General features: G+C 35.4%; 4 protein-coding genes and 1 non-coding gene across 7 annotated transcripts; 3 read left to right on the top strand and 2 right to left on the bottom strand.

Annotated features, from left to right (window-relative positions):
* The first annotated feature begins 2,486 nt into the window (after positions 1-2,486).
* Positions 2,487-3,768, top strand: LOC111519004. Its single transcript, XM_047011918.1, has 3 exons — positions 2,487-2,691; positions 2,748-2,996; positions 3,057-3,768. Exons 1-3 carry the CDS (start codon positions 2,516-2,518, stop codon positions 3,121-3,123), a joined length of 492 nt encoding a protein of 163 aa, XP_046867874.1. The 5' UTR covers positions 2,487-2,515; the 3' UTR covers positions 3,124-3,768.
* Positions 3,769-3,807: 39 nt separating this feature from the next.
* Positions 3,808-5,817, top strand: LOC6645557 (prolyl 4-hydroxylase subunit alpha-2). The gene is made up of 6 exons (XM_023177482.2): positions 3,808-4,016; positions 4,091-4,399; positions 4,480-4,658; positions 4,716-5,293; positions 5,350-5,515; positions 5,575-5,817. Exons 1-6 carry the CDS (start codon positions 3,823-3,825, stop codon positions 5,637-5,639), a joined length of 1,491 nt encoding a protein of 496 aa, XP_023033250.1. The 5' UTR covers positions 3,808-3,822; the 3' UTR covers positions 5,640-5,817.
* A 159-nt stretch (positions 5,818-5,976) lies between these two features.
* Positions 5,977-6,842, bottom strand: LOC111519005. Of its 2 annotated transcripts, none has more exons than XM_047011917.1 (4): positions 6,649-6,842; positions 6,464-6,588; positions 6,254-6,404; positions 5,977-6,193 (listed from the first exon to the last, which is right to left on the bottom strand). In XM_047011917.1, the coding sequence occupies exons 1-4, from the start codon at positions 6,837-6,839 to the stop codon at positions 5,983-5,985; spliced, it is 678 nt and encodes a 225-aa protein (XP_046867873.1). In that variant the 5' UTR covers positions 6,840-6,842; the 3' UTR covers positions 5,977-5,982. The 2 variants fall into 2 exon arrangements, with proteins under 2 accessions (XP_046867873.1, XP_023033291.1); XM_023177523.2 differs by having other exon boundaries at positions 6,666-6,842.
* Positions 6,843-10,916: 4,074 nt separating this feature from the next.
* Positions 10,917-13,124, bottom strand: LOC111518979 (uncharacterized protein CG13380). Of its 2 annotated transcripts, none has more exons than XM_023177469.2 (3): positions 12,003-12,189; positions 11,659-11,945; positions 10,917-11,606 (listed from the first exon to the last, which is right to left on the bottom strand). In XM_023177469.2, the coding sequence occupies exons 2-3, from the start codon at positions 11,941-11,943 to the stop codon at positions 11,469-11,471; spliced, it is 423 nt and encodes a 140-aa protein (XP_023033237.1). In that variant the 5' UTR covers positions 11,944-11,945; positions 12,003-12,189; the 3' UTR covers positions 10,917-11,468. The 2 variants fall into 2 exon arrangements, 1 of the variants encoding a protein (XP_023033237.1); XR_006954661.1 differs by lacking the exon at positions 10,917-11,606 and adding an exon at positions 12,854-13,124 and having other exon boundaries at positions 11,658-11,945; positions 12,003-12,791.
* Positions 13,125-14,235: 1,111 nt separating this feature from the next.
* Positions 14,236-14,307, top strand: Trnap-cgg. Its single transcript has one exon. It is a non-coding gene; the product is annotated as a tRNA-Pro (tRNA).
* The last annotated feature ends 515 nt before the right edge of the window (positions 14,308-14,822 follow it).

Below are 14,822 nucleotides of genomic sequence, written 5' to 3'. Positions count from 1 at the left end.
TTGTAAGTTTGTCTCTCTTTGTGCTTCTCACCTAGTTATGTAAATATGACCGAAATAATTGCACATCCACAATAATGCATTTCCTGCTAAAAAAAAAAACCTCTAAAACTTTTTATACCCTTGCAAAAAGGGTATATTAATTTTGGTCAGAAGTGTGCAACGCATAGGAGGAAGCATTTCCGACCATATAAAGTATATATATTCTTGATCAGCATGACGAGACGAGTTCATATAGCCATGTCCGTGCGTCCGTCTGTCGGTCCGTCTGGATCAACGCAAACTCCTCCTTTACCGTTAGAGCTACAGAGTTGAAATTTAGCATGTAGGCTTGTATACACTGCAGGGGTTGTATATCGCGGATTCGGATTGGACCACTATATCATATAGCTCCCATAGAAACGATCTTTCGAAAACAGTGACTTTTGTCAATAACTTCGTCACTTTTGACGCGATTGCTTTCAAATTAAACATTTGTTAGTTGAATATATCTGTAAATGACTGTGCCGAATTTGATAAATATCGGGTAACTATATCATATAGCTCACATAGGAACGATCGGTGGAAAACAGAAAACTTTGATCAATATCTTCGTTATTTCCTATGCTAAGATTGTAGGCTGTTCTTTCGCAAACATTAGCCTTTTTAGCTTGAACATTTTTCCACTTTGATGGGTATAGGTAAGGAAAGAGTTACTATAAAAGTTGCAAGGGTATACAAACTTTGACGCGGTCGAAGTTAGCCCCGCCCCTCTGGTTTATATGGACATTTGTCAAATCCTAAGGATCAGAACTATTTTTTGACCATGAGTGTATATACTTGATAAGCATAACAAGGCGATTCGATATAGCCAGATTTTTCTGTGGGTAATACGCCAGTAATTAGAAATCTACTGGAATGAATCTTGGTACTGTTATCCCAACCAGTTTTAGGATTGAAGATTTGGCCATTGAAATTCTGAAATTGCTTGGCAAAGTCTGATGATGATGTAACATAATGGTCATTGAGGCAAACCTGCTGACCTTTTTGTGATGTCCTTGAAACAATCTTCTTCTGAAGAGACCTCGAGCCGGCTTAAACTCAACGTTTGATTTAAATTTCTCCCTGTTCCCAAAGCACTTTAATTCATAGCCAAGTGGCTAGAGGTGTTTATGGAAATGACAACGTGTCTTATGAAATATGTTTATAAACAAGTATAGATTGACTTTATTACACATTCATTTATTGGTATTGGCTACAGGGTATAAAAGCTATTACCAATTTTCCACTTTATAGTCAGTCCACAGCGAAAAGACTGTGGAAGTGCTGCCACGTTGTTTATTGCTACTCGTACAATTTGAGATTAAATCGTTTATGGTTATCGAAACGTTATCCACGAATGATATATTTATGTAGTATTGCCTAAGATGGCTATTTGAAGTGAACTTTTGCAATAAATTGAAATTATAATGACCATATACATACATAATCCTTGTCGTCTTCGTCTTGGTCGCTGTCGCTGTCGTCGTAAATGGCAAATTTACATTTTTCTTTCAGGGCACTTTCAACATCTGGCGGGGCGGCTAGCGTAACAGTTGTCTCTCCCTCCCACAAATTCTTTTGCTCCGTTTCTCTCAGTATTTTCTTTTTTTTTTGTATTTTTTGCTTAGCCTGTCTTAAATTCGTTGCAATCAATTCCCTCTCAATAAACAAATAGCATTAAGCATCTGGTTTGATTGTCTGAGCTGAGTTAAGCATGAATGATTCGCCAGACCATAGATAATCAAATGCGAAGAGAGAATGTGTAATAATCACATGATGATATTATAATGCTTTTTGCCAAAAACAATTTGCGGTAATAAGCTCCTTTTTGACAGGCTGCCAAAGAGCGAAGGAAAGAGGAAGAGAGACAAGCGACAACTAGCTTTGTCACTCATTCAGTCACAATCATTCTAATCAGGCTGACTGTCTGACTGACATTCGTTTGTTTTCTCCTTTTTTTTTGTCCAAAATAATTCGCAGTCATAGTACAAATTCATGCCATCATTATAAGCAGCATCATCTCAAGTTCCTTAAGGCAATTAATTTAAACATTATTCTCTTACATAGGCACGCACACACACACAGAGACAGACACGTGTGTGCCGCGAGAGTGAGTTGGCTTTTATCCATTTTAATTCAAATGCCAATTTCATTTTTCACAAATATTCCCACTGGCATGTATGTTTATGATAAGCTGTCTGAAAAGGTTCTTTGTCTTCTCCTTTATCAGATTTCTGATAAACGAGTAGACTATTAGACCACTTAAAAGAAGTGCATTAAAGCAGAGCTCATTTGGTAAATCGTCTTATCGTTTCAGATGCCTAGTAGTTTCTCATTTCATTTTTAAATTTCTCATAAATCTGGCATGTAAATTTCCTTCAGACATATAAAATATTCTAATTGGCGCTACTAATTTCAGTTTGAAGCATGAAAACCCCAAGCAAGTGAGTTCCAAACTTCTTCTTAGTTTAAATTATCAGTGTGTAGAGAGAAAAATATGCAATTAGTATTAGGTATAATCACCATTTTAGTTTTTGGAAGCTACAGGACAATTGCACTAGATGAATATTCCATCCAAAAGCCACATAAATTGTTGGATTTAGAGCAAAAATTTGCAAGTAATCTAAACAGTTACGCCAAACTACTAACAGAGAAAATTTCCACCTTAACATTGTAAGATTTCCCAGAATTTTGATAAACACGATTACTAAAGTGTACACAATTTCTAGATATATTAATTCCATAGACCATAAATCAAATGAAAATCAAAAGGAAAGAGAAGAGTACGTGTTGAATCCCTTAAATGCTTTTAGTTTAATGGCACGAACCTATAGAGATATGCCTAAATGGCATGCCTATGCAAAGGCCTCTGTAGGATTGGAGCAATTGGCTTCATTACAAGATCTACTCATCCAGTTGCATTTGTCTAGCTTAGAGGAAATTCAAGCCATTCCCCATTATTGTGGCTACACATTGGAGTAAGTATAATCTTGAAGACAGTTAATCAAACACTTTCATTTGATTTCCATTATGTCTAGCCCAACCAAAGAAGTTGAATCAAATGTATGTAAACAATTCGTGTGGTCTTGTGGCAATAATCTTTGAGGACAATTTTGAAACGAAAATGTCGTGACTTACCCGGAATCAATACATGGCATTACTTGTTATCCAAGATTAAGATCCATCCAACGATTTTGTTTGATGATTTATCTGTGGGGCATATAAATTAAACATCGATGTTAGTAGGATTAGTCATATAGCAGGACTAGAGCCCCACGCATTTAAACGATCTGCGTTTTCAGAGAATTTCGAGAATATCAAGTTATTTTTTTCAAGCGATGCAAAAATTGCTAATGAGATAGTTTTGCATCTAAATCGTCATATCCCAAAATTTTAAGAAGATCGGATGAATAGGACTGAAGTTATCGACGCTGCCGACAGCGCTGCAGCAGCCTACTACGTCATTGCTCGAAACCAACAGAACAGACACACATACAGACGCAAAATATAGTTTTTGTCAGATTTTCATTCATATCTTAACTTTCATATTGAAAATGAATCTTCTAATTTGTATTAGACTCCAAAAACTCTTGTTACCCCGCTCTTTCTCTCAATCCGGCACTGTTAAATAAATGTAAAGTATAATTAACTAAAGTTAACTATAACCAAAATAAACCAAATGGTTCCACATAAAAAACATATTAAAGCCTTTCAGTTTTCTACAACTGAAATTTACGACCAAAAGTATAACAAATCGATACTTTTTGCATATCAATTGTGGTTAGTTGAAAAGTATTTACAATAATGAAAAGTCTACGGGAATGGCAGTTTATTGTTTTATCCATTTTAGCCATTGCAAAGGCCCTGGACTATGATGAGAGGAAAGAACGTTATAGCTCATCAGTTTTGGGCCTAATGAAATTGTACGAACTGGAACAGCAATATATTAAAACACTTCAAGTATATGCAGTAGAAAGGAACAATAGCATTTTGACCAAGTAAATTACAAAGTGGACAATTGAAAGAAAAAGAGCAAACTTTTTGAGATAATACTAAATTTGTTTTCTCTTAGATATCTAAGTTCGATTGAACTCAATAATGTTAACAAGAAAAGTTATAGAGAACGTGAAGAGCATGTGTCCAACATATTGAATGCCTTCACCTTAATCAGACGCACGCATCAGGATTGGCCCAAATGGCAAAAGTTCATGAAAACAATTTTGAATGCCAGCGAAATGGTAAAATTGAATGCGATTGTATCTCAAGCGCCCGATAAACAGGATATGAAAGAGATGCTTGAGAATATGCAACGTGCTGAGAAAATTAATAATCTCCATGCTGTGGATTTAGTGCAAGGACGTTTGCTGCACAAGAAATACGAGTAAGAACAATGCATACGAAATCAAATAATCAATACAAAACATACATATGTACATACATATATACGCTTATATTTCATAGAATTAGACTTTCCATGCGCGATTGTGTGGCTATTGGTCGACATAAATACGAAATAGGAGACTATGCCAGAGCTCTTATGTGGTATGATTCGGCTAGCAAATCAACAAAAAATGAATTTATTGACATATTAGACGATCCTGAAGCAGACCTTAAGCAGTTATATGCCGAAACTATAAAGGGTGGGTATATCCTGCAACATACACATTTTATACTCATTTTCCACATCTGAATTGCAGGCCAAAAAACACTGGAAGCCATTAACATATCATCATCATCATCATCATCATCAGAGATAGATAAATTTGATGGCAATTTAAGTAAAGAGATGACCTCCTACCATCTGGGTTGTCGTGGACTTTTTTTGCCGCCTGGGAAATTGGTTTGTCGTTACAATTTTACCACTTCTCCATTCCTGCGTTTGGCTCCATTAAAACAAGAAGAAATTAATTTAGATCCTTATATAGTTGTATACCATGATGTACTCCATGACAGAGAAATTGCCCAAATGAAAGAAGAGATGGCAAATGCTCATATATCGAATGCTTGGATAGAAGAAAGGAAGGCAAATCAATCCCAAATGCGACAAGTTATTGGAAGAGTTTCCTGGTTAACGGACAGTTCAAATTTCATGGATAGCGTCAATCAACGTATTATGGATATGACAGGATTTAGTATGAAAGGCATAGAGTCGCTACAAGTGTGCAATTATGGACCAGGATGCAATTTTAAGCCTCATTATGATTACATGGCTGAAGGTTATGAACCGCCTAATATTTTAACTTTGGGCGATCGTTTGGCTAGTGTTATTTTTTATGTGGGTAATAAGTATATATAATTTGATTCACTCTCTAAATGTTTATTATGTTACAGGCTAGTGAAGTTCATCTAGGTGGCGCCACTGTATTTCCAAGACTTGATGTTGCAATAACCCCCAAGAAGGGTGCTGGTTTGGTCTGGTATAATACGTACGATGACAGCACACATGATCAACGAAGTCAACATGCTGTATGTCCCACACTTATGGGCTCCAGATGGAGTAAGAAGACTCCTCATCAAGGCTTAGAAAAATGTTTAATAACTTATGCTTCTTTACAGCTTTAACCAAATGGGTTCATCTGTCTCCTCAAATGTTCCTAAAACCCTGCAGACCCAGAAAATAGAAAAGAAAGTGTAGTAAACATCAACATATTGTGGGCAACACTGAAACATTCCTTTTGTTTTTGCTACATCTAAGCGAAAAAATAAATTCAAAACATCTAACATCTAATTTTCCTCATTTTACGGTTCTTTAGTCATGCTAAAGAGCAAACAATTAAATAAATATCATAGTTTAATCGACATACACCCTTATATATCGCATTAAAAAGAATAACCTTAAAGTTCTAAGGCATTAAAAAGAATTACCAAAAAATTAAGATTGATTTACTCACTTTACAGATTTAAGGTAAAAAACACTTCATAAATTTTTGAAGATATCGCAAATTTAAATGCAGATGATTAAGGTTATAGATGCTTAGCCTCATTTATTCGACTTTTAAGAAACTTTCGACTTATTTCCGTTCGATTTATACCATAAAATTCGATTTGAACTGGATGATCAGGTTGCTTCTCGTAGAACAAAGCCAATTTATACCATTGAGCAGCCCGAAAATATTCGGTTTTGTTATATAGAAATTCAGCCAACATAAGACATTCTGGCGCAGACATTTTGTTGCTTACATAAGTTTGAGATTAGCAAAACATTCAAATTGTACAATATTTAAAAGATACTTACTTAAATTGCTTGATTCCTACAAATCCTTTGGCTATATCAACGGCTTTTAGATCATAAAAACGTTCAATACGCTCCATACCCATGAGTGCTTCATCCATGTCTGTTTTGGTGGGTACTTGAGCAACTACTTGGTCCATATCTTCTAGTAATGCTATGGGCAAATGTTTATATACAAATTTTATACTTTGTAGACCTTTTATGATCACCAACTTTTTAAATTTTTCTGCTCTTTGATATATCGCAAACCCTTTGACACCAAGCGAAGAAAAATCAAAGGATTTTCCACATACTGAAGACGATGTTCCACTCCATTTTGTTCAATCGTGTGTAGGTACCTACAAAATTTTTCATTAATTCAAATGTCAATCATTTGTTGTGAATGGGAATGAACTTACTTATTTATTGAATTCACCTGCTCTTGCAATAATTTGACATAATCAATCAAGTGATTGAAATAGTTGTTCTCAACTTCCCTTAATTCGCCAAGAGCCACAATAGATGTGGCATAGATAATTTCTTCCTCTTTCTTGACTTTGGTACCCAAAACGAAGCAGAAAAATGAAATGAAAAGCAAATGAGACTTCATCGTATACTAACTCTCTCTCTCTTGAGTTAGTTTTTCGAGTCTAGACGACTCTAACGAAACGCTAAATTTTAACAATTTCATGGTCATTTCATTCCAATTTTTAAGTGGAAACTGCAAGTGATAAGGAAAATACTTTCAGTTTAGAAATTGGTCTTAGCTTACCTTATTTGCTTCAGAAATTACACCAACAGACGCATTTTAGAAGAACAATCGGGATGACATCTATTCAACGCAGAGTTTCTTAAATATATGTACATAGATAAATGATTAGATTTTTATAGATTCACTCCATACTTAGCTTATTAACTTACCGACACTGCCTTAGAGCGGTTAGATATTATCAATGACTTAGGTGTTCTTATGGACCATAAATTAACTTTTAATCTTCATATTTCTACTACAGTTAGTAAAGCTATAAATCTTCTTGGATTTGTGAAACAATGGTCAAAAGAGTTTGACGATCCGTACACAACCAAAATTCTTTATACTTCATTAATCCGTCCTATCTTAGATTACGGATCGTGCATATGGTGACCTCAATATGAGACGCGCCAAAGTAAATTTGAATCTGTTCAAAAGCATTCTGCTCTGCGTTTTGCTCTTCGCGGTTGTGATTCGGGATCGCAATGTCAATTTGCCATCATACTCCAGTAGGCTTCTTTTAATCAATCTTCCTTCTTTAATTAATCGTAGAGTAATGATTGGTGCTATCTTTATTCACAAACTTTTAATAGGTAAAATAGACTCTCCTGAGCTATTGAAACATCTATACCCCGTAGACATACCAGAAATTTTATTCTAACTATTTTTTTCATGAACCTTTTCGAGTCCTCTGCTCTGATTACAATTTTCTTTATCCCGTAATCAGATCAGAAGACTCGCTTTCTTTTCTGAAAACCTCTACTTTATCACATTTAGCTCGTAATTAGCTGTAGCTAATCATATTTTAATTGATTGGCCGTTTTATTTGTATTTGTCCACGCGATCGTGCTGTCCGATATACGGCTGCGCGGTCGGTCGGACGGAAGGTGGACAGCTCTCTGCTTGGTGTCGTATGGGCCACTTGTACGTACTTCGCATTGTACGCCTCAACGTCCAGACAATATTTCAGCTTAACTTAAATATTAATTTGTTAGAATTTTGTATCTGAACAGAATAACAAACAAGTATGAATACTTCTTAAAGTTTCACCGACAAAGGCAACTTCAATGGAGAGCCTACTTACGACAACAGATCCTCAAAAAATTCTGTCTGGTGTTCATCCATCCATCTAGAAGTTAAATTCTATATCTTTACTATTAAAGGAATCCAGTCATTAATAAAAAGCCTACAGCAGACTGCGCCCACATAACTATTTATGTATATGGAAGTGGAACAATGTCAATCTGTGTGCATACATACATAGGACTCTCGTCCTTACTGTCGTCAGTAGTCTCTGAGTTGTCTCTCTCCCTCTTATTGTTTGCCATAAAAATTGCAAGCGTCACTAAATTCAGAGTTACTGTTAGTAGAACAGCGCACTTGGCGAGGAGAAAGTAAGGGAAGGGATGGTACAAAATAAAAGAAAAGGGGACAAGTGCGCTATCTGGTTGAGCTTATGTGCTTGCCCCAAATACCATTTAGCGGAAGTGCACACACTTCAATAATAGAAAGCGGGGCCATGGCGAGAGGACAAAGCACAATGGCGCAAGGCGCATTGACAATGCCATGGGTAAAAGCAGGGGGGACAAAAAAAAAACGAAAGAAAGGGGTGAGGCAAAGGGATCCTAAAAGAGACAACATCTATTTCTCACCATGTCATACCATACATAAGCATACACAACACATACATACATATGTATGTTGTAGGGTGCAGCTAACTTTAGTCTTCATGAATATTTTAGACGACAACAAAAACTACAAATAGGGGAAAAAAACTGTAAAAATATTGAATGATTTATATACATAAATTCTAATTAGAGATCTCTTAATTTTAATTGCCTAGATTATGTATGTATAAATGTAAGAGACGCCTACAATACTAACTAATTGGACAATTTTCAAAAGAGCCAAGTGCTGAACGTGAGGCACTCGGAAATAGTGCTAATGCATGGGGCTGAGCCGTGCTGGTCTGGTCTGGTCTTCACACTCTGCTCTGCTGTGCCGCCTTGCTGCAGACTACTGCTAAGTTCCCTCAACACTTGAAAACTTTAAATGAGTTTAAAAGCAACTTTGGCGGTAGTGAAACGAAATCAGCATGAAAGCAATTGTGCAAGTTATACTAAAGTGCCCAGAGGCTAAGGACTCACAGGACAACAACAGGAGCCAAATTGGAAGCAGAAGCACAAGCAGACACAAGCAGACAAATACAGAACTGTACCGTACCGAACCACCAGTTGTCCCTGTCAACGGGAACACTAAGAGAACGGACGAAGGGGACGCTTTAGCGTTGTCCAGGCCAACTGCTTTTGAAGCGGGTTAAAATGTCAAAGGAGAGAAACTATGTAGATGGGAAGTTTGAGGGTCGCTCTTTGGTGTGGGTAAAATATCCAGTGTAGAAATAATTGTTATTATAGTAGCTATTATAAATGATAATCTATGAAAGAGCACGTAAATTTACACTTTGAAAAATTCAAGTTTCCCGATCATAACATGACAAGCAACAAATTAAGCATATTAACCATATTTCAACTAAAGCAAATATACACATCTAGAAGCCTTGTGGGATAAGAATATTGGTAATTACAAATATTAAACTAATAAGAACTTAAATCTATTATTATATTTGTGCCTATGCTAAAACGTTTATTCTACTTAACTCGAAATATAGTCCGCTGTAGCATTTAGATTTTTAATTGTTGAATTCCAAATCCTATAAATAAGAAATCACACATTCAGTTGGCCAGCATCCTATTGAGTCATTCTTAATCGCTTGTCGAAGTTCATCCTTAGCTGGAGGGGAGTTTCGGCAAGCATTTGAAGTCAAGTGAAAACTGCAACAGCAAAATATATACAAGTACAGTATACGCATTTATATCTATATATGTATAAGTAGTGGAAAATGATGCTTTTGCATTGTTGTTACCAGCATGCAGCAGCAGAAAGAGAGCTGGGATAACTGCGCCAACGTTGCCGCAATATGTCCAGCGGATGCAACTTGCCAGTTTCGACTCTCCGGGGGAACATTGTAAAGCGATTCCAAAATGTGTTGAACTTTTAAGTGATTGAATTGTTATCGGCGACATGAATTTGTTTGCCGATTGGAATTGAATTGCATGAGCATAAAAGAAGCGAAAGCAACACCACTGAGAATATACTTTAAGCAAGCACTGTAATATGTAAAAGATGAAATGATAAGATAACTTCAATACAATTGGAAAAAAGAGCATGGGGCAAATATATATAAATTGAGACAAATTCTCGTACAAATATATACACTCACCTCATAGATTTCTGTAAATGGCATCCATTGTCATCCATACCGCAGAGGTATTTCAATCTTGCAATAAATTTTTAACAGAAATATTATTAAACAAGCAAATCTAAAGCTTGTAATTTTATCTTCTCTCATATAAACCATTATTACATTTGAAGTTTCTTTAGTTTTCCTGCAAATAGGGATATACAAAAATCAAGAAAAGAAAGTGTGCACTGAAAAAGAAAGTGAGTGAAAGAACGCGAGTGGCATCACACCGAGTGGGCACAAAACACTTCACTGCATTCCACTTACTTAGCGTTGAGTCATGTTCCTCCCCCGATAACACCTCATATGTAGCTAGCATATGAAACTGCGTTTTCCCTTCGGTTAGATGGCTGCAGTGTCAAGCTGTTGGCCATCAGGGAAGGGTTTATATACCATGGTATGTGCCACACATTGCCCTTTTCTCAGCTTAAGTACATCAGTTTGCCAGTTGGTGTCTGCGTTTGTGCACTTCATAAATGTCGCGAAGGGAATAGCTAGCAAATTACCTTTGAAGACAACTGAACACATATGGAATGTCATAACAAAACATGACTCTAGGCTTTGTTCTATATATGGCATGGAGAATGCAGTTTATATATTAATATAGGTATTGTAGAATTGAATAACTTGAATTGTATTATTAATCATTTACGCCAGGACTATATTTACTTAAGGGGTTGCTCTTATTGAGAGGTGAATCATCAGAACTTAGATTATAGCGAACAATTTATTAGCCATCGATATTGGCTAATTTTTTACATTGTTAACGACAAAATTACGTGCTAAGCTTACTCGAGATCATTTCGCAACCAACAAACAATTTGGTTAGCTGTTTGACATAATCAACTTTAAAGTTAAGTCTATTAAGCAAAAGTGTACATAAATCAAGTAAGAAATTATATTGTTAGAAAAAACACTTCTTCTAGTGTATCGAAGTTTTAGAGATGCCAAAATGACTCTTAATTTTCTTTAAAAATAGATAATTTTTGTAAAAACTAAATCTTGTCCGGAAATTGTTTGTCACAATTTATTGAAGAACAGACAATGAATTATAAATAATATTTATATCCTTCTGTATCTTCTCAAGGCCCTTACATATACGATTTCTTTTTACATCATTTTGCATACATCACATATTGAGATAACTGAATTTGTGAGTAGCACGTATTACATTTTAAGGGGGGATTCTACAAGCCTTCATCTCCGCCGGGTAGTTCAGCATTTTCAAATTTACAGATTTCCTTCCAAGTAAATTTGGCAATTTGAATCATGCTGTTTGGAGCCGCGCAATATGGGCAACACTGAAAGTCCATTAAATATATTTCCTAAAACGGAAAACATTTCAAATTTACTGTAAATTTTTTCGCCTTATCCTACCTTGTGTCGTGGACAAATTTCACACAAACGTCCATGGAAAAATTGATGACATCGGTCACATTCATAGGCATGCTGTGGACGGTAACAAATGCATGCAGGCTTGTTGGCATTTGGATGGACTATCTGATTATTATTGCAGTCGGCTTCGGCTTCCACAGAATTGGTTTCATCATTGGGGCCCAAACATTTTGAACAATTCAAGTAGCGATCCAGGCGCTTGCGCACAGCACTCTTGGGGCGTTTAGGCTGGTAACCAGTACCAGAGCAGTGGAGGCAGCAGTTCATGGCTGTAATTAAGTTTAGTTGAAATGGTTTTTTGGAAAAAGTCTCACTTTTTTATTTACCCGATTCACTTAATTTTTCGTAGAAATTTGCTTAGCTGACGAATTACACAGAAATGCCAGAATTGATTCGTCGCTGTTAATGATTGTTCTGACATTTACCTAAATGGTTGCCTCGACGAGAACAGAAAAAAGAATATTTGGAGTTATTTAAAAAAAAAGTTTTTTGACGCAGCGTTGACCGTGATTGTTTGAATAACGGCGTTTGTTAGTGTTGTACAACATGAGAAATCGAAGTACTAAAAAAAAGAATCGTTTACACGACAGTCGTAATCAAAATGACTTTATTTTAAGGATAACTCTGTCAAATTGCATTGTTATGCATGTTTTTGTATTTTAAAAATAAAAAGTGCTTAATTATGTTCCACAAGACTTTATTTTGATTAAGTTATACAATGAAAATGAAATAAAAAACTTCAAACAATAACAAAGACATTTAGTTATCGATATTTTTCACTTCGTGTGAACCTTGCAGTTCGTGTAACGGAATAAGCTTCAATAGATTCATGTAGAAGCGAACGAATGCATTAATATGCTGATTCAAAGTTTTCTACATATTGTTTATGTATAGATTGGCCATCGTATTGGGTGCGGCCATATGTTTTTGTTTATTTGCTGTCACATAGTAGGATCGTCAACGATGCCTACACCTCCTCCCTTCTTACTGAAATATGTACCTCTTCTCTCCATCACATCGTACGTTGCTTAGTTCTTTTTGATTCCAACGATTTTTAAATAATTGGCTGGGGCCCCACAGAAGCCGCAATTACGGGCATCCATTAAAAAGGCCACCTGGATGCGATTAAGAGATTTGCTATTGTATATTAACAACAATAAATGAAAGTTTTTCTTACCTCAGGATGTTCGGGACATGTTTGACTTATGCGGCCAAAAAACGATTTCTGACAATGTTCGCAGACAATTACATTGTTTCGTGGACGCTCACAAATACAATTTTTGGGAGTTACATTATTATTAACGCTGTCTGGATTAATTTTAAAGACAGCGGAATTTTTCCAATATTTGCGACACTCCATTTTCAATGTAGTTTTTTTTTTTTCTTCTTAGCTTCTTTATTACAGTTCTTCTCTCCCCGAGCTCGAATTAGCTTCTATTAAGATCTTGAATTGTGTACAGATCTTTTCCAACACCATTAATTAAATTTAGTTCAAAAAATCACGATTCCTTCTCAACACAGTATCTTGACTTGCGATGTTTGGTATTTTCTTGCAAAAAGAGTATATTACTTTTGGTCAGAAGTGTCCAACGCATAGAAGGAAGCATCTCCGATCTCATAAAGTATATATATTCTTGATCAGCACGATGAGTTCATATAGACCGTAAAAGCTATACCTATCTATAGGTTTAAATTTTGCATATAGGCTTGTAAATACTGCACAGCTTGTATATCTCGGATTCGGACCACTCACATACAAGCTGCAAAGTCACGAACAGTGACTTTTCTCAATAACTTCGGTATTTTCTGAGCTATTGTCGTGAAATATGCTGTGTTAGATTTGATCAAGATCGGGTGAATATATCATAGGAACGATCCGTCAAAAACAGTAATTTTTATGTTTTTGTTACTTTTTACTATATATATATATACATCTGTTAATGACTGTGCAAATTTGATCAACATCGGGTGACTATATCATATAGATCCAATAGGACCGATCGGTGAAAAACAGTGACTTTGATCAATAACCATTTGCTATGCTAAGATTATAGGCCTTTCTTTCGCAAACATTAGACTTTTTAAATAAAACATTTTTCCGATTTGACGGCTACAGTTAAGCTAAGAGTAACAATAAACTTGCAAGGGTATACAAACTTTTACGCCGTCGCAGTTAGTCGCTTTTGTTTTTTTTTTAAATTAGCTAAAAACAAAAAATATTTATACATTTAAAAAATACGTTTGCCGATATCATCAGAAACAAACATGTATATCAATATGGCAATCCGAAAAAATCACTTAACCCAAACTTACATACCCTTTCAAAAGGTTATCGTTTCTGCCTTTAAAAATAAAAAAAACTCTTATTCATAGAAAAATTGGATCAAGGTCAACAAATGTCCAGTCTAATTTGATAACAGATCCGTTTTTTTTTATTTGCAATAACAGTCCTGTTTTACACCATGGGTTTGTGTCCTGGCTAACAATTCTGTTGCTTAGCATTGACAAGCAACCATGGCCCGCAAATGAAATAGACAATGCGGCGCTCAACCTTCAACCGGCTCGTTGGTCTAGAGGTATGATTCTCGCTTCGGGTGCGAGAGGTCCCGGGTTCAATTCCCGGACGAGCCCAAGTGTTGAAGTATGAAATTAATTTTTTTACGTTTTATAAATTTAGTTTTCTTTTTTTTTTTCTTCTTTCTCACAGTAAAAAAGTTTTTTCATGCTAAAATTATACATTTGAAAAAAATAAAAAAATCAAATTAAATAAACTTCATTAATGAGGTAGTTTCTGTATGGAAAAATGCTATATAGCCCATTTTTTCCAAATTAGTTATAATTTATAGTCATACGATGATCTCATTAAAAGTTGTTTATGAAATTTTGTAATATCAGTATCCAAATTGTGAAATATATAGACAGAAACATTACAACTTTGAAACTTTTTTGAATTGATTCAGATATACAAAGATGACCATCAAGAACATAAGGCTGTAAATTTTGTTTTCTTTTTGGGACGATATATGTATGTATGTATATAGTAGAATCAATTTGCTAAGGTTAAACATACGGCTTGCTATTAAATCTGTCTTTCATGGTACTTTCTAGGTGCTTTCTCATTTAATAAAAAGGAAGAAGAGAATTTA

The sequence above is a fragment of the Drosophila willistoni genome, assembly GCF_018902025.1.
Source record: "Drosophila willistoni isolate 14030-0811.24 chromosome XR unlocalized genomic scaffold, UCI_dwil_1.1 Seg143, whole genome shotgun sequence".
Classification (NCBI taxonomy): Eukaryota; Metazoa; Arthropoda; class Insecta; order Diptera; family Drosophilidae; genus Drosophila; species Drosophila willistoni.
Note: the sequence above shows the minus strand (reverse complement) of the source record. Positions and strands in the feature narration are given on the sequence as shown.

What these genes read in the sequence shown, in the direction of transcription:
- LOC111519004 (XM_047011918.1), top strand. Translation starts at nt 2,516, where the DNA reads ATGCAATTAGTATTAGGTATAATCACCATTTTAGTTTTTGGAAGCTAC. An exon ending in AAAATTTCCACCTTAACATT is followed by an intron (nt 2,692 to 2,747) that starts GTAAGATTTCCC and finishes CACAATTTCTAG; the next exon opens with ATATATTAATTCCATAGACC. An exon ending in TATTGTGGCTACACATTGGA is followed by an intron (nt 2,997 to 3,056) that starts GTAAGTATAATC and finishes CATTATGTCTAG; the next exon opens with CCCAACCAAAGAAGTTGAAT.
- LOC6645557 (XM_023177482.2), top strand. Translation starts at nt 3,823, where the DNA reads ATGAAAAGTCTACGGGAATGGCAGTTTATTGTTTTATCCATTTTAGCC. An exon ending in TTGCTGCACAAGAAATACGA is followed by an intron (nt 4,400 to 4,479) that starts GTAAGAACAATG and finishes TATATTTCATAG; the next exon opens with AATTAGACTTTCCATGCGCG. An exon ending in ACTTATGGGCTCCAGATGGA is followed by an intron (nt 5,516 to 5,574) that starts GTAAGAAGACTC and finishes GCTTCTTTACAG; the next exon opens with CTTTAACCAAATGGGTTCAT.
- LOC111519005 (XM_047011917.1), bottom strand. Translation starts at nt 6,839, where the DNA reads ATGAAGTCTCATTTGCTTTTCATTTCATTTTTCTGCTTCGTTTTGGGT. An exon ending in AGAGCAGAAAAATTTAAAAA is followed by an intron (nt 6,405 to 6,463) that starts GTTGGTGATCAT and finishes ATTTGCCCATAG; the next exon opens with CATTACTAGAAGATATGGAC. An exon ending in GTAGGAATCAAGCAATTTAA is followed by an intron (nt 6,194 to 6,253) that starts GTAAGTATCTTT and finishes AACTTATGTAAG; the next exon opens with CAACAAAATGTCTGCGCCAG.
- LOC111518979 (XM_023177469.2), bottom strand. Translation starts at nt 11,943, where the DNA reads ATGAACTGCTGCCTCCACTGCTCTGGTACTGGTTACCAGCCTAAACGC. An exon ending in AAATTTGTCCACGACACAAG is followed by an intron (nt 11,607 to 11,658) that starts GTAGGATAAGGC and finishes TTTCCGTTTTAG; the next exon opens with GAAATATATTTAATGGACTT.